Raw genomic sequence first — 25,814 nt, forward strand, 5'->3', positions numbered from 1 at the left:
ACATGTTACAGCAAAAGTGTGATATTGCCCCATACATCACCATGTCATGTCAAAACAAAGACTGCCAAATGTTGGTATCGTGTATGCATGATGACAGTATATGTGCAATTAACTGAGAGTGGGTTTCAGCTACTGGATCCCAAATAATAAACTAACACCAGAAGCTGGCAGTGCATATAAGCTGTGCAGTATTGGAATAATATGAATAAAATTTGTATGCATAATCAGACTCCAGTGATATCCCAGAAACAGTTCGCAATCTGTGTACTGTCATGTCTCTAAAATTAATCACTACAGTGGTCAGAACTCTGTATACTTTCTCACAAAGTAATGCGAAGTTTGCAGATGTACTAGCACTTCAATACTTGCTGACCAAACAACAGTGAGAATCTATTCACAATGTTGACTCTAATATCAATTCACATACTGTGTATATTATCATCTTGAATCATTTTGTAAGCTATCAGCGATGATATATATAAAAAGTGACTATGTAATTGACCTACATTACACCTGCAATTTCATTCTATGCAGATTGCAGTATGAAGACCAATACATCCCTTTTTGATGCATATGGTCACACCTGTAAGGTATCCTTTTTTTGCAACGTAAATAAGATTCTCAAATGAATTCAGTCTTCCTATAAAACAGTGTTAAGAAATTAATATATCTTAGTGTTTTAATAACATGAAAATACCTAGCCTACGACAAGATAGCAATATTATTGTTTGTTAACTTGCAATTCAAGTATTACTATTTATTAGTTCCACTACAAAATCACTGAAGTGTGGCTCTTTTCTTTATCTAATATTTGATAAACATGCAAAAAGTAACAATAATTGAAGTATGGTTCTTTATGGCACAGTTGGACCTCTACTATACTGTTAACTTATAAATAAAATATAATTAATTTTCGTTACTACTCATGAATGATTGGTCTCCCATCTAATTACAGTTAAAATGTCGAATAATTGGCCAAACCTGGCGATAGCAAATATTCTTGTGCTAACTCCTAGCACAGTCAAGTTAATTGTAAAGTCAGAGATTTAATATTACTTTCCTCCTGAATGTTTATCAGGTACAAACAATTGCTTTTCGTTCCTGCTTATCATAACACGAAAATTACCATCAAATACCTACCGCCGATACAAATTTGTTAGTGCCTGTTTTTATTTCAGTGCATCAAATAATATACAAATGATCATTGTCGTTTACATAGACTTAAAACATTACATTGTATCTTTGGACTGTACCCTGTAATGCAGTAACAGAGAATTACCAATACTTTTATGGTCCCTCTTACATATGTATCTAAATACTATTTTCTTCTTCTTTCTTACTTTGGGACAAGAGATTAGTTAGGGAAAAATTATATTTAATTCAAATGAGAAGTCAGGAGCTTACTTTTAACTTTTCACTAATCAAAAATTAATTTGATTTTTATTATCTTTACAGCAGTTTTTTGTTGACTTTGAATGAGAATTAGCAAAGCTAATTCTCCAAACCAACAACGACAGTAGCTACTAAAAAACCTGAACAAAAAATTTGGTGCCACCACCACTTTGGGCCAAGTTGACAGCTCTACCTATGTAGGTATTGACACATTATTCCCATTAATTTTTCCATAATGAATGGTCACTCTCGACAATAATTCCATAAGGTAGGATAATTCTGCACAAAGCTGACACTGATCGATCCTTTAAAATACAATTCCTAAAAAATTCAGGGAATGGTCTTCAGGCAAAATATGTCGTATGACCAGGTGAAATTCCGTTTTCAACTTGATGCCTCTTAAATAAAATATCCTGCAACTGAGTCAATACAGTGCTCAACCAGATCATCGAGTCAATCCCCAACGCAAATACAGCATCACTCAACTACCTTAGAGCATGCTGAACTGGACCACTAGCCACAAGTTGTGGAAAAAATGGGCCCTACAGGCTGGTCACAAGAAGTCCTCGCACCAAAATAACCATTATAACTGATTGGTCAAGATACAACTCCACTGACACAATGCTGCAATAATTCAATCAATTATATATGCCCACTCAGTATACCATCACTTCACAAGATCTCATAATATTAGCAATGCTATCATTTATTTTAAATTACATTTTTCTTTGTTGATAAAGCTATTTCTGCTCCTTTGTCAATTTAATGAGAGATCGTCAACAGTTTACAAAGTGACCTTTCTACTTCTATTATCATATTGTTAATTTTCTCATATTTTTGACTCGGTTCCATGTATCCTTTCTTGCCGCCTAAACCCTATGGTAAGTGCTTGCTTCAATTCCTCAATTCTGCTTTTAAATTCATGTTTTAATTCCCCACTAAGCTCTGTATTTCCTCCTCATTGCGTTTTTCTATTTCCTCTTGTCCAATTCAATTGCAAATTGTTCAATGCAATTTGAGCCACAAAAGCCTGTAGGTCTTCATCCATTTTGATATATATATGTATTCAACATTAGTGATTTCCCCTGTCTCATATCTACATGTAAAACTAACCACCAAAATTAATACTATCCAATAATGACTGTGGCCATACACACCTCTTAAGTATTTTTAGATCTACTACAAATATCACACAGCTAAGATTCTAACATAGCACAGTAATTGGAAAAATAAGTTTTTTAATACTCATTAGTCTTTCTGGTTATGCCTTGTCAGACTGTAGCCTTGCTCATATTGCAATGCTGCTGTAAAGGCTCGGGCATCTGCAAGGTCTTGCGAATCTGCCTGCTCAGAAAGGCCACCACTGTTTGTGACTGCTGCTGTAAAGGCTCGGGCATGTGCAAGGTCTTGCGAATCTGCCTGCTCAGAAAGGCCACCACTGTTTGTGACTGGCAGTAAACTGAACAAACCTTACCACAATGCCTAAACTACCAAATGAGATAAGTTATATGCTATTGTCCCTACTTCCTTATACCTAGGTGCTGATGTTTTTACTTTCTTACAAAAATAATTGTCTGAATAATTTATAATTATTTTGTAAGTGAGGAAGGCTATTACAACCTCTTGTACACATTTTTCTTAGACAATTCATAAAATAATTTTTTGGGAAGAAGCTCACTATTTTAATGAATGACCATGGCTTCACAGAATATCTGTAATCGAAAATTTGAAATTCAAAGTCCAGAATGTGTTGGTATTTATACACAACCAGGCAGGGTCACCACTTCATATACTCTGTAGGAATAATATAATTAAATTTTGTATTTATAATCTGCCTCTAGTGACACCCCTGACAGTGTTCATAATTTATGTACCGGCATGCCTCTAAAATTAATCACTAAAGTGATAAAAACAGTATGTACTGTCCCACAAGTAAATTCACAGGATGTACTAGATCTTTAGTACTTCAGGATGACACAGTGGAAACATTCTATGTATGGGATTGAATTTAATACAAGTATGTGTTCTGCATATGTCATTGCCTGGAATAATTTCTAAGCAGTCATTGATGACATATGCAAATGATAAGTATGTTTCAGACCTGTATTACTCTTTTCCAGTATGCAATTAATTACATATGTACAAGTAACGTTACTCAATTTCACGTCTGAGTGACATACATAGACAAAGACCCATTTATTGTTAAGTGGTTGCATATAGGTGTTTGATTTTTAAAATTAAGTTTATAATCTCATTCCTTGCAGACCCAAGTAAAAAAAGTTATTCATCCCTTTTTGACACATATTTTCACACCCTTCCCAGCCAGGAAGTTTTACACCTATATTGGATCCATGTATTAACACTTATATAAAATTATGAAATGGCTTCAGTTTCTTGTAAAACAATGCTGCTAAATTAATATATTATAGTGTTTTAATAACACATAAATACTTATCACTTGATGAGCTAGCAACATTATTGTTTATTAACTTGTAACACAAGCCTTACAAATGCTTAGTTCCATTACAATATCAGTGTAGAGCAGAACCTTTCCTTATCTAATATTCTGATTAACATGCAAAATTTTTCTTCTTTAAAGTGCAGTTGTACCTCTACTATGTCACTGACTAATATGGATTATTTAATAAATTTTCGTTAGTACTCATGAAAAAGTCTGTCTCCAGTCTAATTACGGCTAAATGCTAAATAATTTTCAAACATGGTGATAGTAAATATCCTTTTACTTACAGCTTACTAAAATATGCGTATGAGCTTGATGCTTTTTTTTGTCATACAAGTTTTGCTAACTTCAAGAGAAAGTAAACGGTATCTTCGGACTGTCACCTTGTAATGTAGCTAACAGATTTTTTCCTAATTTCATTATACATCCCCTTTACACAGCTTTCAAAATATTATTTCCTTTTTCTTTCTTTCTTTGAGCCTCAAGATTAATTAAGTGTAAATTTTTTTCCTCAAATGAGAAGTTGGGGGATGACATTTAATTTTTCACTAGTCTAATGTTTATTTTATTGTCATTATATTCACCACCGTTTCTCGTTGCCTGTAAACAAATGTCATCAAAACTAATTTCCCAAGCCGACAATGACTGTGAATAATAAAAAGTGAAAACATCAAACCTAGGCACCACTACCACTTTAGGCTCTGCAGTTATACAGTCAAATCAAAATTCAGCCTCCTCAGATGTTGGCAAATGCATCCAACTACCTTTCTCTTGAAAGGTAACTCACCTCAATAATTCTGTAAATGGTTACCTGACAATGTCAGCAGGAGAGCGATTTCTGAATTTGAAAAATGTAATCTTCTTACTAGAAGAGTTTCACTTGCCATGATCGCAATAGCTCCACATATAGGTATTAGTTTTGGCAATTTAGATTGCCATCTTCAGATCATCTACATTCATCAATTGTTGTGCCACTAAATGCAGTGTTCCGCCATCTTGTTGAAGAAGACATATCAATTTAATGTCATATATCATATAATAAAATCCACTGTTGTAGGAAACACAAAGGTTTCTGATAGAATACATTTGGTTCACAGGGTACTGCTTGCTGTGCCTTTCACTACAGAATAAAACTATGGTATGGAGTTGGCATAACCAGAAAGACTAATGTGTATGAAAAAATTATTTTTCTAGTTACTGTTCTGTGTTTGAATCTTGCTTTTCTGATTTTGTAGCAAATCTATTGATGCTTTAGAGGCAGTGTATGACAATAGTCGTTACTGGATGATACATTGTTTTGTTATGTAGAGCTGAAGCAGAGGAAATCACAAATCAGGATGTTCATCATCATAAAAAGTGAGTATATTGTGTGCCATTGAAAATGTGTACCTATATGTTGTTGTTCAAATATGTGTTAGAGATCAAAATGAATGAACACCTCTGCAAAGTCACAGATCAGTTTCCTTCAGCCAAATAGCATCTCGAGCAGCAAAAACTTTAAAGCATTTGGCCACTAGATGATGAACTGGTGACCATCATAAAAAATGTACTAATAGTCAAGACTGAGGGTGGCGCTCTATATTTATTTGCTTTAATGGTTCCACAAAGGACTAATGTGGGTCGTATGGCCAGTTGCAGTTAAGCTTTAGTTACTCACAGGTCAGCGTAACCACTGACCACATATGTCTGGGAGTCTAGACACAGTCAGGAGCTACCTTGAATGTGTGGCAAGTCAACTATATAAAAAGTGACTACTAGCAACTTGAATTATCTGCTGGTAAAAAGGTATATGTCAGGTTCATATTAACTTGCTCAGAATTCGTTTTACATGCATGACAGCATTGTTAATATAGGTATCTCTCGTAAAATGATGGTATGGTGAGTGGGCATATATGAATTACTGGATTATTGAGTATTGTGATGGTAGAGCTGTGTCTAGACCAAGCAATTATTATTGTTATTTTGGTGTGAGGATTTGTTGCGACCAAGTGTGGGCTAATTTGTTCCATATCTTTTGGCTAGTGGTCAAGTCCAGCACCTTCTAAGGTAATTGATAGCTGATGCATTTGCATTGGGTATTGGTTTACTACTCTCTGTTGAGAAAGGAATTGATTCAACTGCAGGAATTTCGTTTAACACGAGCGAGGGGTTTTGAAATGGAATTTCATTTGGTCATACAGCATGTGCTGCATGAAGATTTTGTAAGATATTTCCCTGAATTGTTAAAAATTGTATCCTAAAGGAACCATCCAAGCGAGTTTTGTGCAGAATTATCCTACACTTACAGCGTTAGTGTGGCAATTGACTATTTATCAAGGAAACGTTAGTTTAATGTGTCTGCCAATACCTGAATAGGTAGAATTTTGAACTGATTGTGGAAATTCGGATCCTAATGTGGTGGTGGCACTAAATGATTTTTATTACTTATTATCATTGTTGGTTTTGGGAATTTGCTTTGCTGGTGCTCGTTTACAGCCAACGAAAGGCTGCCATTAAGATAATAAAGATCAAATAAATATTCGATTAGTAGAAAATTAAAAGTCAGTTCCCATTTTCTCATTTAAAGTAAACAGAATTTTCCGCTAATTAATCGTGAGACCCAAAGAAAGAGGGAAAACGGAAGTAATAGTTTGAAAGATATTAAAGAGAGAGTATAAAGAGGTTAGTAATTCTCTGTTACTGCATTAGAGGATAACAGTTCAAAAATACAGTTTAAGTGTTCTCTATCTATCTAGACGATAATGATCATTTGTATATTTTTTACAGAAGTAAAAAAGAAGAACTACCTATTATTTTAAGTGATAGGTATAGCTGATAGTTGATGGTAATTCTCACAATATTAAAAGCAATACAGGAAACAAGTTGTTTGTAACTGATAAACACTCAGATCGAGATTAATATTCTGTGTCTAACTTGACAGTTAACTTGATTTTGCTAGGAATTAGCACAACTGATACGACAAAAGAAAAAAATCATCAAGCTCGTAGGTATATTTTGGTAAACTGTAAGTAAAAAAATATTTCTTATCGCCAGGTTTGCCTAATATTTTGGCATTTTAACTGTAGTTAGATGGAAGACGGAATCTTTCATAAGTAGCAACCAAAATTAATTATATTATCCAAGCTAGTCAATAATGTAATAGAGGGCCAACTGAGCTTTAAAGCAACTGTATATTAATTACTGCTACTTTTTGCGTGATAAACAGAATATTAGATAAGGAAAGGATCCACACATCTACAATATTGTAATGAAACTAAGCACTGGTAAGACTCAATTCACAAGCTAATATATAATAATATAGCTAGCTCATCTTAAACAAGGTATTTACATGTTACTAAAAAACCAAGATATTTTAATCTCTCGGCACTGTTTCACAAGAAGACTGAAGCCATTTGATAAATGTATTTAAGCTACAACAAAAGGATATAGTATAGGTGTGACCATCTATAGCAAAAAGGGATGTATTTGTCTTTGTACTTGAGTCTATATTGAACGAAATCATAGATTTAATTTTAAAAAATATGAAGGAGAATAAGCAACCTGTTTACGATATCTGGGTCTTTGTCTGTGTATGTGCCAGTCAGATTCATGTACATAAATAAATTGTTTACTAGCAAGGAGTAACATAGGATAAGTACTCACTCACTATTGACACATGTCAACATTAATCACCTACAAAATTGTTTTAGACAGTAATATACACAGTATATGTACTAGTGTTAAAGTCAACACTGCACATTGACTGTAAGCACTGCGTGGTCAGTAACTACTGACGAGCTAACACATCTGTGAATTTAATATTACTTTGTGGGAAAGTAGAAGTGTTCTGACCACTGTATTGAACTATTTTAGAGGCATGCCAGTACGTAGATTGTGAACAGTCACAGGTGTATCACTGGAGGCAGGTTACCAAATTTTATTCATGTTATTCCAACACAGCACCACACATACACACTATAAGCTTTTGGTGTTAGTTTACTATTTGGACCCAGTAGGTGAGTCCCATTGTTAGTTAATAGGATATACATTGTCGTAATACATTTGAGGTTTCAGTATTTGGTAATTTGTTACAATTTTGGTGTAATATGGCGATGTATGGGGCACTTTGTTACAATTTTTCTGAAGCATGGTGATGTATGTGACAGTTTGTTATAATGTTATTGCAACATGGCAATATATCAGGCAATTTGTTACAAGTTTGCTGTAACATGCAATGTATGCGGCCCTTTTGGTAACATTCCCGTATATCATGGCATTGTATAAGGCAAACTGTTAAAATTTTGCTGTAAAATGACAATGTATGTGGTAGGGGCAAAGTGTCAGTAGTGTCCATTGTGCGACAGCATAGTCAGCATTATTGGCAGAAGGTGACAGACTTTTGTACTGCAAAAAAAAGTTGGTAACCTAACATGGAGTCACTATAATGTTTGGATGACTTTAAAAAGTACTTGAAAGAGGGTAGTTCAAAGCATAGTAAGCCTCTTCTCATACCTGTACATGTATGTATTACTACCACACAGTATGCTACTGCATCAAACTGTCACGAAGATTCCACTGTGTAACAGTATAAATAACTCCTCAACAAATGCAATTTAACTTATTAGATCAGTAGCAACAAAACAGAAGACATGTGTGATTTGACACATATTACAGACAAATTTTGATACAGTTATCAAACTGTTCTTGTTGACAAGTGCAGTTTGAGCTGAACGTTAGGTCACCAGTAGTCGCATGTATGTTTCTTAATGTTACAGAACAACCTTCACATATTTTTTTACATACCATACAAACAATATTTGGTTTCTTTAAAGTGTGCTACTGTACAATGATTTAACTATGTTCATTGACACCTGCAGTTTAACCTGTAAATTACATCATTAGTGATTATATGTGAACCATTTGTATTTTTTAAAATGTTATAGAACAATTAAGTTATGATAATAGTGCCACTTGCATTCTGTACTCGACATTTTTATGTGCTTTGATAAATAATATGACCAATTTTATTTTGGTGCAGAGACACAGTTTTAGTTCATAATTAGACGATTATAGTTAGACTAGGCATTAAGTGGAAGATGCAAATAATTACATTCTTCCAATAGCTGACAGACTATTTTAGCCAAAATATGTTTTATAGAACAATAACACAGAAACTTAGGCTTGGTAATAACACTGACATAAGAATTATGTGCATGTCTACTTATTATTGAAAACAGTATGAATTGGAAATACTGTGAGTTGCACCAGTAGTGTCAACATCGTCACAAATTTTAGACGTAGAATAATATTGTGTAACTTAGCTGATATCTGCAGTCGATTTAGACCTGGAAATCATGCAAGTTACATTAGTACTATCGATTTCTTTAAGCATTTTTAAAATACATTTTCGATGTGATAACATCATTATTATATTGTATGGTCCTTTTTTTAGCTAATATGTAATTTTTACGGTTATAGAATAATAATTTGGACAGTTTGGATGTTCAAATATTTAATTTGGCTTCCACTGCTCCTTGACACGTGCACCTTAACCCATAAATTATGTCAGCAGTAATGTGTATTTTGATAAACAACATAGATGTTTTAGATATTGAAATATTTAGTTTTAGTGTCCATTGGGCCTTGGATAAAATGTAGTAAATAGATTCAACTATGTTCATTGACAAGTGGGAGGTCCAGATAACAAAGATAACGATTGACTGTTTCGTTTTAATGGCTGATAAAATACTGGGCTGTGATTGGTTGTTTCGAGAGTGATGAAATTTACTGCTGAGGCAGAATTTTTGCTGAGAATAGCAACTAGGCTAGATGGATTTGTAGTGTCATGCATGGTATACTGAGCCACACCTAAGCTGTCATGAGGGATCAAAATCAAACGCACTTCAGTCCCTGTAGATATATTACTTATATTATTACATGCTTTTAACCGATGTGACTTGGGTACTAAACATGTATAGTATTGTGACTTGGAGTTGTGGAAATACGTGGCACACTTTACATAACTTCTTTTGGAAAAACACTTTTGAATGTGGTGTAAGAAGTTTTCGTGCATGTTAGAGCATAGCCAGAAATACTGCAAACTGCATCCTTTATGCAATTTTGTCGATGAAACTCCTTTGAAACTGACGAAATAAAAATTTCAGAGCATTTGGATACTTTTCGAGACAGTTAAAATCTGAAGGATAGACCATTTATGTATTTTTTTAGGAAAAATACTTTTGAATATGCTGTAAAACAAAAAATTACAGTTTTGGGATAACTTTAAACACAGTCTTAAATGTTGCTATTTATACCCTTAACATAATTTTCTGGATGAGTAAATGCAAAAATGGCGCCAAAACAATTCAGTCCACTCAGATACTTTTGAGCATGAGCAAGAAGAGTGCATTCTGACAGGCTGTTTCATTTTAATGCCTGTAAAATACTTTTGCCTATGGAAATACTGCAAGTAGCAGTTTCTACATCATTTTTAAGGAAAATACCTTTGAACTTGGTGCATAATGTTCAGAATGTTCGGATGCTATTGACAAATTAATCAAATACATTTGAACACGTTGTCCATAGAAACTTAATGTGGATACTTTTGAACTTGGTGGGCAAAAAAATACTTCTCTGTCATTGACTATTTCGTTTTAATGCAAATTTTTAAGCACTGTGATTGGCTGTTTCGTTTAAAAATTCCCCACCATCACCATTTTAATTGTTAACTCCTTTACCATTCACCATATTTAATTTTTAAATTTCCTGCTATCTTCCATTTTTAACTTTTAAGTTTCGCACCATCTTGATGTCATTATGTATTCAAAGTCATTGATGATGTCATTGCCCCTGGCATGTCGGCAACCTATACCATCTCTTGCACAGTCTCTCTCTTGGATTGTGATATCAGCAATATCACATGCTTCAGTATTGCATTTAAGTACTAAGTGAGCCAGAGTCAGCATAGCATTCCTATTAGGTTCATCTGCAGAAAATCAGAAATCCATGATGACAGAGAATAATTGTAGATGTAAGCTCATTAGTTCTGGCAATGCTTGAGATTGGAAATGGCTGTCAAAATGAAGTACATCGTACTGGACATTTTCTTCAAGTGAAGATACGTCGAATTCTATTCGCCATTTAACAGTTCCTGATCTGTTCTTTCTCAATAAGTGATGTGGCAAGTAAACCGACTGCTGCTACATGTCCCATTCTCATGTATTCTAAAATCTGTGCCTCGTATGTAGTCTTCAAGATACCATTGTCTTTAATCGATACAAAGCAATAAATTAAGTTACGAGTATACTTACATATGAAGGTTGTTTGCACTAGTAGCATGCGAACGATTCGTCACTGACCTTCGATAGAGTAGGACACATGTAATACTTCCAACACTGCAGAATCTCCTTGACTCTTAGGAAGAGCTTGTCTTGTGGTTATTCTCATAGTCTCTATGTTCTAGAAACTGCAGAAGATATCTTCAGACAGAGTGATGGAACTCAATGTTGAGTAGCTTATGGGTATTCCTAAGTGGTTGCTGCTGGAAATCTAACAAAACTTCGTAGGTTCGAAAGCATGCTATAGAGAAATACATACTGGCACAACATTCTTAGCTGTTTTCCAACACTGGTCAGAGTCTATGTGCAATTCGACAGGCAGATATGGTCTGTTCCATATCATTACGAAACATTGTATTCATGATTTAATGTAACGTAATGTCTAGGGTCAGGTAACTGTAATTCTCGCGTTATTTCTCGGTACTTCCAAATACTGAGTAACTTTTGGATGTTGCAAGAAGGAATGTGTGCTCTTGAAGGCGGTATGAGAGGTTTATTCATTGTTATATATACTTCTACTTCTACTATGCACCATGAACCCGATGAGAGATAAGAAGTGTTGAAGACATGTGCTGTCAGTGGCTCACTGACAATCGTTTCTTATTTCAGACCGCCATCCAAGAAATTTTTGATTAAATTGGATTGACTACCACCATTCAAAGCACAGTATATGACGTTACTCTTGCCTGTAGGTCATACATATGGTATGTCACTGTGCGCATATTACCGATCAAAGTACTATAGAATTATTCAGAGATATTTTAGAGACAGAGCTTTCATTGCTGGTCCAAATAGATTTGTGGTGGTTCCTATGATAATGTGAACAAAATACTGTTTCCATCGTTGCACGGTTCTTCACATCATCACTGCAACTGAGGAAGAGGAAACAGTGGATATTCGGCTTCAGTATGCTCATATCTCCATTGGTATCTGCCGTAGTCTTACAGTCTTATGGCGTGTGACGTGACCGCTGGCAAAACCCTACACAGCTTTGTTTTTATAAAGGATTTGCGCTCTTGACATACAGGTTCGAATGAAGTAGTTGACTATGTATAGCATACATGTAGGGTTGTTAGATTAGGCGACTTTCAATCCAGTCCAAATAACGATAGCTATAGGAAATCCTGAAGTATCATTGCAAGGTCCAAAGAAGAGCTTCAAACTAGTGACAGTATTAAAAGCTTAGTAGTTAATTGCCAAAGCATTCGCAACAAAGTACCACTGTTTGATGCACTCTTGGAAAGCACTGAATCTCACCTAATACTCAGCACAGAAACCTGAATAAAAACCTGATGTTGACAGTAGCGAGATATCTGGGAAAAATCTAATTCCATACCGAAAGCATTAGGAAATGGGAAACAATTGTGGTGTATTTGCAGAGTCATCTCCTTATGTAACTGAGACCTTTAGAGGAAACCTCAGTCCTTTTTTACATTAATTCCCTAATAATACTGTAATAATTGGAGAGGAATTTAGTCATCCACCATTCAATTGGACAAATTATAGGGGATGGTGCGAGAAGTAACTTGTGAAATGTTACTACATTCTTTCTCTGAAAACTACCTACAACAGATAGTGGGTTCCCCATTCATGATGGAAATATATTAGATCTAGTAGCATGCTCAGCAAACTAGATTGAGAAGAGGCAGTGTCATATCGCAATGGGCTTGAAACTTTAGCTCAGAACAAGAACATATCGACGTACTATGGCTGAAGCTTATAAGAATAATTGACCATGTACAGATAGGTAGATACCAGGCAGAACAATTCGAGTTGGGAGAGATCCTCCACGGTAAACAGTCGCTTTAAAGAAACTTGTAAAAAACTGATACAGCTATAGATAGGAAGACAGAGCAGTCAGTGCATGAAGCCTTCAATGATCATCATAGCAGAATATTGGCAAAGGATACTTCACAAAATCCAAAGAAATTAGCTGCTAGTGGCCCAAAGCTAGTGTCACATCACCAGGTTAAATGGTGAAATTTTCAGATTGACTTACATACATAAAAAATTGTAGAATGAGATTTTTCTCATAAGGACACACTTATACAAGCAGACAAGTGGAGCAATGGATCTCAGAGAAAAAAAGTATGCTTCAGAATTCTGTAAACTTGTCTGCTGACCTATAAGACAAGTCAAGCATTTTTTTTTCAAATCTGCAACAAACAATGCAAGTCTAATCCCTTTTTACTTTCCTTTCCAAAAGGTGAATAGTATCTTTACTTAGCATTTTGTGACAAAGTAAAACAAATGAATTAGTCTCAAAAACATAGTAAAATTTTTGAATATTATGCATGGCACTCAGTATTTAGTTAAATAGATGCTCACAAATAGCTGTGCATTTAGTGACAAATTAACTTCATCCTCTAGTCTATACAAAGTCAACATACTGTACAAAGCAATAGTGATAAAAACCCCAAAATAATCTCACTATTCAATTAAAACAAAATTGTAAGTGTAACTTTTAATTGCCAATTTCACTCTAATCATTTCAACCATATTGTCGCCATGAAGTATTTCTGATATTTTTCCAAAATCAACAGTCTTCCTGTTTGTTTAGTACCGAATGGTGCCACACTTTTATTTATGTTCAATTGTGCATTTAATTGGTCAGATACATTCGAAGTTTATCATCAGGTGTTATATTTTTGTAACAGGCTACAACATTATATTCGATACTTTACATAGAATATCCTAGTTATCTCTCATCTCAAAATTATCTTATCTTGACACTGTTGTCAACTAAAATTGACATACCACAAATATGCCAGAGGAATTGGAAGTAACTCATAAAATACATCAATACAGGCATTCTTTATAATCTCATAGTATTCATGTAACTTTTAGTTTTCATAATTTGTTTACTCTTTTGGACTGTCAAACATCATCCTCTACTGAACTTTCCTTTTACAAGATACAAAAACAGAAATAAAGTTGACAGAGTTTGCAAAAAATATAACATTTCCGTTTCCCATCAGTATTTTTTACTAATACTTCTGATTCTTTCATATTACTAATAACAGCTCACTGTAATCACAACAAAACCATAAAATACTTGCAGTCTGAGTTCCCATCTTGGGAAAACCAAATTTCTCTTCCAAATTTTCCAAATATTCCCCAGAACTGCATTAACTATTCCAACACAGCATCAACACAATACACTACATCTCTGTTTGAATTAGCTGGACGAAATGTATATTATGTTTGCAAATAACATAGACTGTAGGTTCAAACAACTTTTGTTCCTATAAATTTCATGAAATTCAAACAGAGTACAAATTCAAAATGTAGCAAATGTTATTTCATAATCAAAAAGTTATTGACATAAATAATAACTAATACTTTTACAAGATTTTGAACATGGCTGCAACAGCAACTGTTGAAATTCTTCACGATAAAGGATGACAGCCAAAAACGGTTGCAGGATAAAAATTTATTAAAATTCTTGACCAAGGTTTCTGTACATATAAATATACCTTCATCAGAAGTAAAAAATCCTGAACAGGAAGACACTTTCATTAGAAAAGCCTTAGCATCGGAAGTGAGAAACACAAAAGCTTAAGTAATAGTGAAATTACCAAAGTAATACAGGCATAAAATCTTTAGTTTCTTACTAAAATTACATCATGCAATGGAGATTAATAAAACAATTGTGCCAAAGGCGTCATCAATAATTAAGACATCTTCTCCATTTCTACAACATGACTATAGGCACAGGGTCAAAGCGAACAGTTCAGCACCATTACTTCGCCTATGAACTATCGAGACAAGAGTGTGAAACCGCTAGGGCAGATGGTTTCGCCGAGAGAGGGCACTTGTATGTGCCAGACACTCACGCATATTAAAATCCGTGAATACATACATAAGCACATCAAAAATTATTAAAAGTTGTGTTAATTCAAACTTTCTGTCTTAATAAATAAAACATATCAGACCATTAAAAACATTTATGTAAAATATAAAATATAGAAACAATTTACCTGTGTCCTAGTGTCAAACAGATAAAGCTTGCGCTATGGAACATCTAACGAGAGAGGGCACTAGTGTAATGCGCGAGAATCTCGCGTAAAGTAGGCGGTGAAATACATACTAGCGAAAACAACCAAAATGTTATAATAAAACGAAACCATCTGTCGTTGTGAATAAAAACATACTAGTCGATTAACCCCACATACACATCGAAAATCACAAACAACAAACATCAAAAATAGATACGTAAAATCACAACAAGACCCTAAATCTAATGTTGTTCATGCACAAAGAACTGTCAATTGTGAACACAAATTTTTTGACTGAGTACTAAATAAAACTTCCATAAGCTTTCCTCCTCAAGAAAGCGCCATACTAGTGAGAGGTCTTAAATGCAATTTCATGCCTAGTCTTAACGACCCTAAAGTCGTAGATAATTTTATGGTTGACCTTAAAGTTGGTCTTGACTCCGTAAAAATAGAAAAATCCCAACAAAATTGGATTGCTCATGAATGTTGCGCAATGTTAGAAAGAGAGGTCAATTCGGTAAAAAACAATGACTTAAAACAGAGAGGCAGTAGCATTATTACTAGTTTTAACCGTAAATTAAAAAATAATGAAGCTCTTATCACTAAATCTGATAGAGGAAATTCGCTTGTTGTAGCCTACAAAAGTGAATATATTGCTAAAACTTTGGCTTTTTTCGAGGAAAATGGGATATTTGAAATCGAGCAGGATCCTACCCCTACATTACAAAAGCAAATTAGGGATATGTTAAGAAAAACTAAACATCTTATGAAAGAGTTTTAAAAGAAAACTTTAATTAATATGAACCCTAGAGCACCTATGCTTAGAAGTCAGTTTAAGGTACACAAAAGTCAACACCCAGTTCGTCCCATCGTTAACGGAATAAAGAGTCCACATCATAAATTAGCGAGATTCTTACATACTAAAATCAAAGCAGCCTTTGTTTTTGGAAACAATTATTCTGTTAAAAATAGTTCTGAGGTAATAAACAAGCTAAAATCGATAGAGATCTCTTCTTCCTCTCGTTTGGTTTCTTTTGACGTCGTAAGTTTATACACTAATGTTCCAGTGGATATCACTCTTAAGATTATGGAAGATAACATTCGACAACATAGAACTCTAAGTGAGCTACAGTTGTCGGAACTTATGTCACTACTGCAGGTTGTACTAGAATACAATTACTTTCAGTTTAATGGTAAAATGTATGAGCAACCATTCGGCTTAGCCATGGGTTGCCCGTTAGCTGGTATCTTAGCTGACATCTTTGTGAATGCGTTATAAGAAAATTTCTTCAAAAACAATCCTGCGTTGGGTAATATGATTCCTTTCTATGCTCGTTATGTTGATGATATACTCATAATATATCAAGGGAGAGACCAAGATCTACAACAACTGTTTCATGTTTTCAACAGTTTTCACGAGAAAATGAAATTCACAAAAGAGATACAAAACAATGAGAGAGAACTCTATTTTCTCGACTTGAAACTTAAGTTATCGGGTAACACTATTAGCTTCGACATTTTTCGTAAAGAAACTTTTTCTGATAATATGATTCCAGTAGATTCTTGTCATCCTCAAACTCACAAAATCGCCTTCTTTTAGTCTGCTGTTTATCGTGCTGTGAGCACACCTTTAGCACAGAATTGTTTCGAAAAAGAAATATCTCTATTAAAGTCAATGGCTACTAACAATGGATACGATCCTAAATTAATTGACCAAATTGTTAAGAAAAAAACAGCTGTAAAATGTTCAACTTTAGGAGATAACAGGGCGAAAGAGAATGAGGGTAATAACTTTATTTCTATTCCATTTTTGGGGAACGTTTCATATAAGATAAGAAGACTTTTACAGAAACAATACGGTTACAGAGTGGCATTTTCCGTAAATAATAGCCTGAAACAAAGAGTAATTCATACCATTGGAGCACGGGAAGAATTCGGCACTAAGTCTGGTGTATACAAAATTACTTGTAACGACTGCCCAAACTATTACATTGGACAGACAGGTAGACCCATTAAGGTTAGGTATAAAGAACACATGTTAGGTAAAAATGGGGAAAAGGTACATAATTCCACGTTTGCTGAACATCTATGGCTCTTACAGCATACGCCACGTGAACTGGGCGACGTAGAGTTGCTTCATGAAGCTAATAAAGGTTACAAACTGGACTTGCTAGAAGAATTAGAGATTTTCAAGCATATGTCTCTAAAAGATGGTTTTGTTCTTAATGAACAGGTGCAGCTTAGAAACAAAATTTTTTTAGATAGTTTCAAACCCCTCCTTGCCTTAATATAATATAGTCTGGCTGACTAGAAGTTAGTTTTCTTGCTTGTTGATGCTGGTGAAATGCGCTTTTCTTGTCTTGTTGGGATTTTACGTATCTATTTTTGATGTTTGTTGTTTGTGATTTTCGATGTGTATTTGGGGTTAATCGACTAGTATGTTTTTATTCACAACGACAGACGGTTTCGTTTTATTATAACGTTTTGGTTGTTTTCGCTAGTATGTATTTCACCGCCTACTTTACGCGAGATTCTCGCGCATTACACTAGTGCCCTCTCTCGTTAGATGTTCCATAGCGCAAGCTTTATCTGTTTGACACTAGGACACAGGTAAATTGTTTCTATATTTTATATTTTACATAAATGTGTTTAATGGTCTGATGTGTTTTATTTATTAAGACAGAAAGTTTGAATTAACACAACTTTTAATAATTTTTGATGCGCTTATGTATGTATTCATGGATTTTAATATGCGTGAGTGTCTGGCACATACAAGTGCCCTCTCTCGGTGAAACCATCTGCCCTAGTGCTTTCACACTCTTATCTCGATAGTTCATAGGCGAAGTAATGGTGCTGAACTGTTCGCTTTGACCCTGTGCCTATAGTCATGTTGTAGAAATGGAGAAGATGTCTTAATTATTGACGACGCCTTTGGCACAATTGTTTTATTAATCTCCATTGCATGATGTAATTTTAGTAAGAAACTAAAGATTTTATGCCTGTATTACTTTGGTAATTTCACTATTACTTAAGCTTTTGTGTTTCTCACTTCCGATGCTAAGGCTTTTCTAATGAAAGTGTCTTCCTGCTCAGGATTTTTTACTTCTGATGAAGGTATATTTATATGTACAGAAACCTTGGTCAAGAATTTTAATAAATTTTTATCCTGCAACTGTTTTTGGCTGTCATCCTTTATCGTGAACAATACTTTTACCTTCCATGTCAAGAAAGTTTTCTGCTTCAGCAGATAGCATTACAGAAAATTTTTTCCTCGGATTGTGACATTAATTATCCATCTTAAGTCATTTATATGTCAACAGAATAATTTTTCTGCAAAAAAGAAGACAGTCTAATAGAACTTGTCATCCTCCGAGAGCATCTTTACCAAAGTTATTCAACAGAATTTTCCAGTACTCCAGCTGTTTGAAACATTGTCGTTTTCTCAATGTAAACCTCAAATTTTACCACTACTCTGGTCAGCGCCTTTACCATATATTGTCATTAACAACTATACTTTCTGATGATGCTCTTTAACAACAAGACTGACTTTGCTGTTAATATCGTTTAGTTTGCTATCTAAAAAGACTGTACTTTTATTTGCTATTTTATGTCGTCCTTAAAACTTTTTAATCGATTACTTATTTTAGATTACAGTTCAGATTTTGAAAGGCCGGTAATAGATTTCATTGTCAACTCCATTTCAAATATTTTAGAACCTATTTCTCTCGAAATTGATCTTACAGATCATACTGGATTGGTTTCCTTTCCTCTACCGGATGGTTTGTCACCTAAATCAAATGAAACTTTCCCTCTAATTCACTTATAGATTTCTGGAATGACCCTATTTGAAACTTTTAAAAACCGATTACATCAAAAAGTATGAACTGTAAAATATCTTTTATCCTTCTCTTATCTTATCTCTTTTTTCGAAGTTCAGCTTGATGTTACTTTAATTTACCAGTAGTAATTCAGCAGTTGTCTTGTGACAGCCAGAGCGAGAGCACCAGCAGCAGCGAGTACTGTTTGTATAAAGCGTTTTTGTACTTATTTGCTGCGCTTAGCTTTTAAATAGTTTTTCTGGGAAAACCTAGCGTAGTTTTCGCGTCTCGTATTTCAGTGAGTGTTTCCTGATTATCAGAGTAGCTCATCAGAAGATTATCTTGGGAATTTGTCACCGTATAGAGTAGGGTAAACAGTCATGTGTAGGGACTGTGGTTGTTGTGAGCGGACGCAAGGAGAATTGGCCACTCTTCGGGGGCAGGTGGAGGCTTTGTCTGTTAGGCTCATCGAGCTCGAGGCGCAGGCGTCGGCTCGTAGTGGCGTTGGGGCAACTGTGGTGAGACCTATGCCTACTTCGGTGGCCTTGGAATCGCATGGAACCCCTGATGTCGCTGCGTCTTCCGGCAGTGAGCATCTTACCGGTCAGCCATCACTCCAGGGTGAATGGCGGACAGTGGTGGGCTCGCGCGTGCCTGGCCGAAAGGCAAAGGTGGGATCTGGCCGCGTGGCAGCTGCCTTACCCCATTCCAACAGGTACGGGGTGCTTCCTAGTGGTGATGACATCGTTTCCGAGCCACCACAGGATGCCTCGCCTGTTGGGCCAGTGGCCGATTCTCCGGCAAGGTCCCGACAGTCACAGAGGGCGGGCCTATTAGTTATAGGGAGCTCCAACGTTAGGCGGGTTATGGAGCCCCTCAGGAAAATAGCGGGTAGGTCGGGGAAGAATGCCAGTATGCACTCGGTGTGCTTGCCGGGGGGTCTCGTCCGTAATGTGGAGGAGGCCCTTCCGGCAGCTATTGAACGCACTGGGTGTGACCGGCTGCAGATAGTAGCACATGTCGGAACGAATGACGCCTGCCGCTTGGGTTCTGAGGCCATCCTTGGTTCCTTCCGGCGGCTGGCTGATTTGGTGAAGACAACCAGCATCGCACGCGGAGTGCAAGCTGAGCTTAATATCTGCAGCATAGTGCCCAGAGTCGATCGCGTTCCTCTGGTTTGGAGCCGTGTGGAGGGTCTAAACCAGAGGCTCAGACGACTCTGCGACTATAATGGTTGCAAATTCATCGACCTCCGTTATTGGGTGGAGAACTGTAGGGCCCCCCTAGACAGGTCAGGCGTGCACTACACACCGGAAGCAGCTACTAGGGTAGCAGAGTGCGTGTGGCGTGCACACGGGGGTTTTTTAGGTTAGAGGGACCCCCCCTTGGGCGAAACGATAAAATACCTGACGGCTTACCAGAGAGGACATTATCATCGTTGATAAAGAACGTCCGTCCTCAGAGACCAAAAACAGGAAAAGTTAACGTAATATTGGTAAACTGCAGGAGTATCCAGGGCAAGGTTCCTGAATTAGTATCTCTTATTGAAGGAAATAGTGCGCATATAGTATTAGGAACGGAAAGTTGGTTAAAACCGGAAGTGAACAGTAACGAAATCCTAGACACAGAGTGGAATATATACCGTAAGGATAGGATAAACGCCAATGGTGGAGGAGTATTTATAGCAGTAAAGAATTCAATAATATCCAGTGAAGTTATTAGCGAATGCGAATGTGAAATAATCTGGGTTAAGTTAAGTATCAAAGGTGGGTCAGATATGATAGTCGGATGTTTCTATAGACCACCTGCATCAGCAACCGTAGTAGTTGAGCGCCTCAGAGAGAACCTGCAGAACGTCGTGAAGAAGTTTCGTGATCATACTATTGTAATAGGGGGAGACTTCAATCTACCAGGTATAGAATGGGATAGTCACACAATCAGAACTGGAGCCAGGGACAGAGACTCTTGTGACATTATCCTGACTGCCTTGTCCGAGAATTACTTCGAGCAGATAGTTAGAGAACCAACTCGTGAAGCTAACGTTTTAGACCTCATAGCAACAAATAGACCGGAACTTTTCGACTCCGTGAATGTAGAAGAGGGTATCAGTGATCATAAGTCAGTGGTTGCATCAATGACTACAAGTGTAATAAGAAATGCCAAGAAAGGAAGGAAAATATATTTGCTTAACAAGAGTGATAGGGCACAAATCGCAGAATATCTGAGTGACCACCATCAAACGTTCATTTCTGAGGAAGAGGATGTGGAACAAAAATGGAAAAAATTCAGAAACATCGTCCAGTACGCCTTAGATAAGTTCGTACCGACTAAGGTCCAAAGCGAGGGGAAAGATCCACCGTGGTATAACAATCATGTACGAAAGGTACTACGGAAACAAAGAAAGCTTCATCATAGGTTTAAGAGTAGTCGAATCATAGCTGATAAGGAAAAGCTGAACGAAGCGAAAAAGAGCGTAAAGAGAGCAATGAGAGAAGCATTCAACGAATTCGAACATAAAACATTGGCAAACAATCTAAACAAGAACCCTAAAAAGTTTTGGTCATATGTAAAATCGGTAAGCGGATCTAAATCCCCTATTCAGTCACTCGTTGACCACGATGGCACCGAAACAGAGGACGACCGAAGAAAGGCAGAAATACTGAATTCAGTGTTCCGAAACTGTTTCACTGCGGAAAATCGTAACACGGTCCCTGACTTCAGCCGTCGCACGGACGCCAAAATGGAAAATATTGAAATAAACGATATCGGAATTGAAAAACAGCCGCTATCACTTAGTAGCGGAAAAGCATCCGGACCAGACGAGATACCCTTAAGATTCTACAGTGATTATGCTAAAGAACTTGCCCCCTTTCTATCAGCAATTTATCGTAGATCGCTGGAAGAACGTAAAGTACCTAGCGACTGGAAGAAAGCGCAGGTCGTTCCCATTTTCAAGAAGGGTCATAAATCAGATGCGAATAATTATAGGCCTATTTCGCTTACGTCAATCTGTTGTAGAATAATGGAACATGTTTTGTGTTCTCGTATTATGACGTTCTTAGATAATACAAATCTCCTTCATCATAACCAACATGGATTCCGTAAACAGAGATCATGTGAAACTCAGCTCGCCCTATTTGCCCAAGAAATTCACAGTGCCGTAGACACTGGCGAGCAGATTGATTCCGTATTCCTGGACTTCAGGAAGGCATTTGATACGGTTCCGCACTTACGTTTAGTGAAAAAAATACGAGCTTACGGAATATCGGACCAGGTTTGTGATTGGATTCAGGATTTCCTAGAAGAAAGAACACAACATGTCATTCTTAACGGTTCAAAATCTGCAGATGTAGAGGTAATTTCGGGAGTACCGCAGGGAAGCGTGATAGGACCTTTATTGTTTACAATATACATAAATGACTTAGTTGACAACATCGGTAGCTCCGTGAGGCTATTTGCAGATGACACGGTTGTCTACAAGAAAGTAGCAACATCAGAAGACTCGTACGTACTCCAGGAGGACCTGCAGAGGATTAATGCATGGTGCGACAGCTGGCAGCTTTCCCTAAACGTAGATAAATGTAATATAATGCGCGTACATAGGGGCAGAAATCCATTCCAGTACGATTATGCCATAGGTGGTAAATCATTGGAAGCGGTAACGACCGTAAAATACTTAGGAGTTACTATCCGGAGCGATCTGAAGTGGAATGATCACATAAAACAAATAGTGGGAAAAGCAGGCGCCAGGTTGAGATTCATAGGAAGAATTCTAAGAAAATGTGACTCATCGACGAAAGAAGTAGCTTACAAAACGCTTGTTCGTCCGATTCTTGAGTATTGCTCATCAGTATGGGACCCTTACCAGGTTGGATTAATAGAAGAGATAGACATGATCCAGCGAAAAGCAGCGCGATTCGTCATGGGGACATTTAGTCAGCGCGAGAGCGTTACGGAGATGCTGAACAAGCTCCAGTGGCGGACACTTCAAGAAAGGCGTTACGCAATACGGAGAGGTTTATTATCGAAATTACGAGAGAGCACATTCCGGGAAGAGATGGGCAACATATTACTACCGCCCACATATATCTCGCGTAATGATCACAACGAAAAGATCCGAGAAATTAGAGCAAATACGGAGACTTACAAGCAGTCGTTCTTCCCACGCACAATTCGTGAATGGAACAGGGAAGGGGGGATCAGATAGTGGTACAATAAGTACCCTCCGCCACACACCGTAAGGTGGCTCGCGGAGTATAGATGTAGATGTAGATGTAGATGTACTCACTGTCCTTTGCATTCATGACCAGCATCGAATTCTTCCATATTTATCGTAAAAAATTGTTTTGACATAATAATATAGTTTTGAAAAATGAAATTGGTTTTAATGTATCAGTAAAAAAAATTATATCACAGCTGGAGACTCCACATATATTTGTTAGTAGTATGTTCAAACAACAACCGAGTATTACAGAGAAAGTGTGTCAAATTCATTTCTCTGTTTCTATCTTGTAAGAGGAAAGTTCAGTAGAGGGGGGTGTTTGACAGTGCAAAAGAGTAAACAAATTATGAAAACTTAAAGTTATTTGGGTACTATGAGATGGTTAAGGAATGGCTATGTCAATGATTTTTATGAGATACTTACAATAGGTCTAACATTTTCGTTGACAACATTGTCAAGATGATACAGTTTTGAGATGAAGAGACTACAAAAATACACATGTTGGAAAAATGTTTGGCATGGTATATTTCTGCATGTCAGTTTTCCAACCTTTTTGTTGTGCCTTTATACTGTAATAATCTTCATTTTAATCAATCAACTTAATGGCAGTGGGAGAGCAGTTTACTACAGATGTGTTCTTGTGTTCCACCAGAAAGGAAATCAGCATCGCTTCTGAACTCAGCATCGCTTCTGCACAACATACGACAGTATCTCAAGGTCTGGAAGGAGCGCATGCGGAGGTATGGCTCCTGACATGGGTCTAACATTGTCCTTCTGAACAATATCCAGAATGCACCACCATGGTAATCTTTCCAATGTATTTGCTCCTTGTTGACTGTATGTATACGAATTATGCATAATATGTTGTATAATGTCTGCTGTATTTGCGTGTAATCATCATTGGAAGGAAAAATGTCAATAAGAAGAATATCAGCAGAATAAAGCTTCGTTATGTTGAGAGACTACTGATATTTAGTGCATTGTTTAACAAGTTACCTATTTCAGTGATCAAATTATGTAATTCTATAATCTGAAGTACTTATTGCAACCTAAGCTACTTGTTTAGATGTGGTACTTGGTCAACAGATTTATAAATTTATACAGACTCTAAAAGCAGGAGAAGAAGAAAGAGGAAGATCAGGTTCACATTTATCTTAATAAGAATAATACCTAAAGAACATTTACCAAAAAGATAAATGTCGCAACAGAGCACACCTTGGAAAGGTCAAAGGAAATAAATGAGCATTTGAAAACTTGTGAATTAACCAAAATATCCTAATCAATATCGAAAATTAACTTAGAAAAGCTAGAGGTGGTTTTACTGCAACAACTGGTAATGTACATCACACTGAGGTAAAACTTCAAATGGCAATCCTACAACTAAGAAAAGGTTTTAAGGTTTACTCAACTCTTAGAAGTATAACTCAGTTATTTGCATAGATTTTTATAAGTGTGTCCATTTATTCTTGTCTTATAAAATCCCATTTCAATGGAGAAAAGTATAACTTTTTGCCTTCATTACTAATGTGACAACTTCTCTCCACTATGACTAGAACAGCGTTCAGTTTTGTAGGCGCCACCACCGTCTGTAAATACAATCTCACAAACAGTGTTTCTCAATGTATTTTTAAAAGAATGCATAAAAACAAATACAGTTAACAGTTATACATGCTGGATGAGTTTCATGGAGGATTCCTTACTGCAATACATGGCTACAAATTTCATATATGCAGAACTTAGGAAGAGGTGCATTTTAGTTCAAAAATAATTAATTACTTTTTGTAAACGATTAGTACAAGATAATGATGATTTACATTTGAATTACACCATTGTTTTTATGATAACTTTATCCCCAGGTCTTTGATACATGATTAACACGTAAGTATGGGCAATTATTGGGTCAAAACTCCATAAGAAATTCTGAGTTGTTACAATATTTTACAAAATAATTTTACATAAGAGAAAAATAATTTTCGTGTGATGGTATGTTATTTGATATAATTACATCTGCAGGCTGATAACACATCGAAATTTGAAAATTATCTCTGTTTCCAGTAAATACAAAAAGTTTACACAATTTTGATCTTTGGATTTGATTCTTCATTAATGATGGGAGATCAAATGCTCCACTAATATTTACCATTACAGCCCACCCATCCCCTTCCTAGATATTTACACATAAGACTCATGCTTATGGTCCTGCCATAGTCTACACGTTAAAGACTGAAATGGAAAAACATAAAAAAGAGGTGTCAAAGATTCAGCAGCAGCGTTTAGTTCACAAGCTATTAAAAATAACTAGCTCATCTTGTGCACATAATATGTAACAAATAATAACTAATTACTATTTTTGTTAACTCCTTTTTTAATAAAATATGCTGCAAATTTTACTTTTAGTTAAAATTTCCCATATAAACAATAACAATGACCCCTCATTCTTTTCATTAGATCATTGTGCATTCCAATTTCTCTGTATTAACATGGGTTTCTATTTTTCTTCTGGTGTTAACACTTTGTTGGTAGTAATTACAATATCGATTTCAATTAATAGTTCAATTATTCATCATCGAATTAATTTGAGATCATTGTAAATATCTCCACTCAATA

At 36.1% G+C, this 25,814-nt stretch overlaps 1 protein-coding gene across 1 annotated transcript in view; it reads left to right on the forward strand.

Annotated features, from left to right (window-relative positions):
* The window catches only part of LOC124621809, a 48,467-nt gene extending 24,463 nt beyond the window's left edge, over positions 1–24,004 (forward strand). Inside the window, exon 2 of the mRNA XM_047147246.1 lies at positions 23,860–24,004. Within this exon, the coding sequence (XP_047003202.1) occupies positions 23,860–23,960 (101 nt within the window). The 3' untranslated portion in view covers positions 23,961–24,004. The remainder of the gene's footprint in view (positions 1–23,859) is intronic.
* Positions 24,005–25,814: the final 1,810 nt, after the last annotated feature.

Source organism: Schistocerca americana, chromosome 7, assembly GCF_021461395.2.
Source record: "Schistocerca americana isolate TAMUIC-IGC-003095 chromosome 7, iqSchAmer2.1, whole genome shotgun sequence".
In the NCBI taxonomy this organism is placed as follows: Eukaryota; Metazoa; Arthropoda; class Insecta; order Orthoptera; family Acrididae; genus Schistocerca; species Schistocerca americana.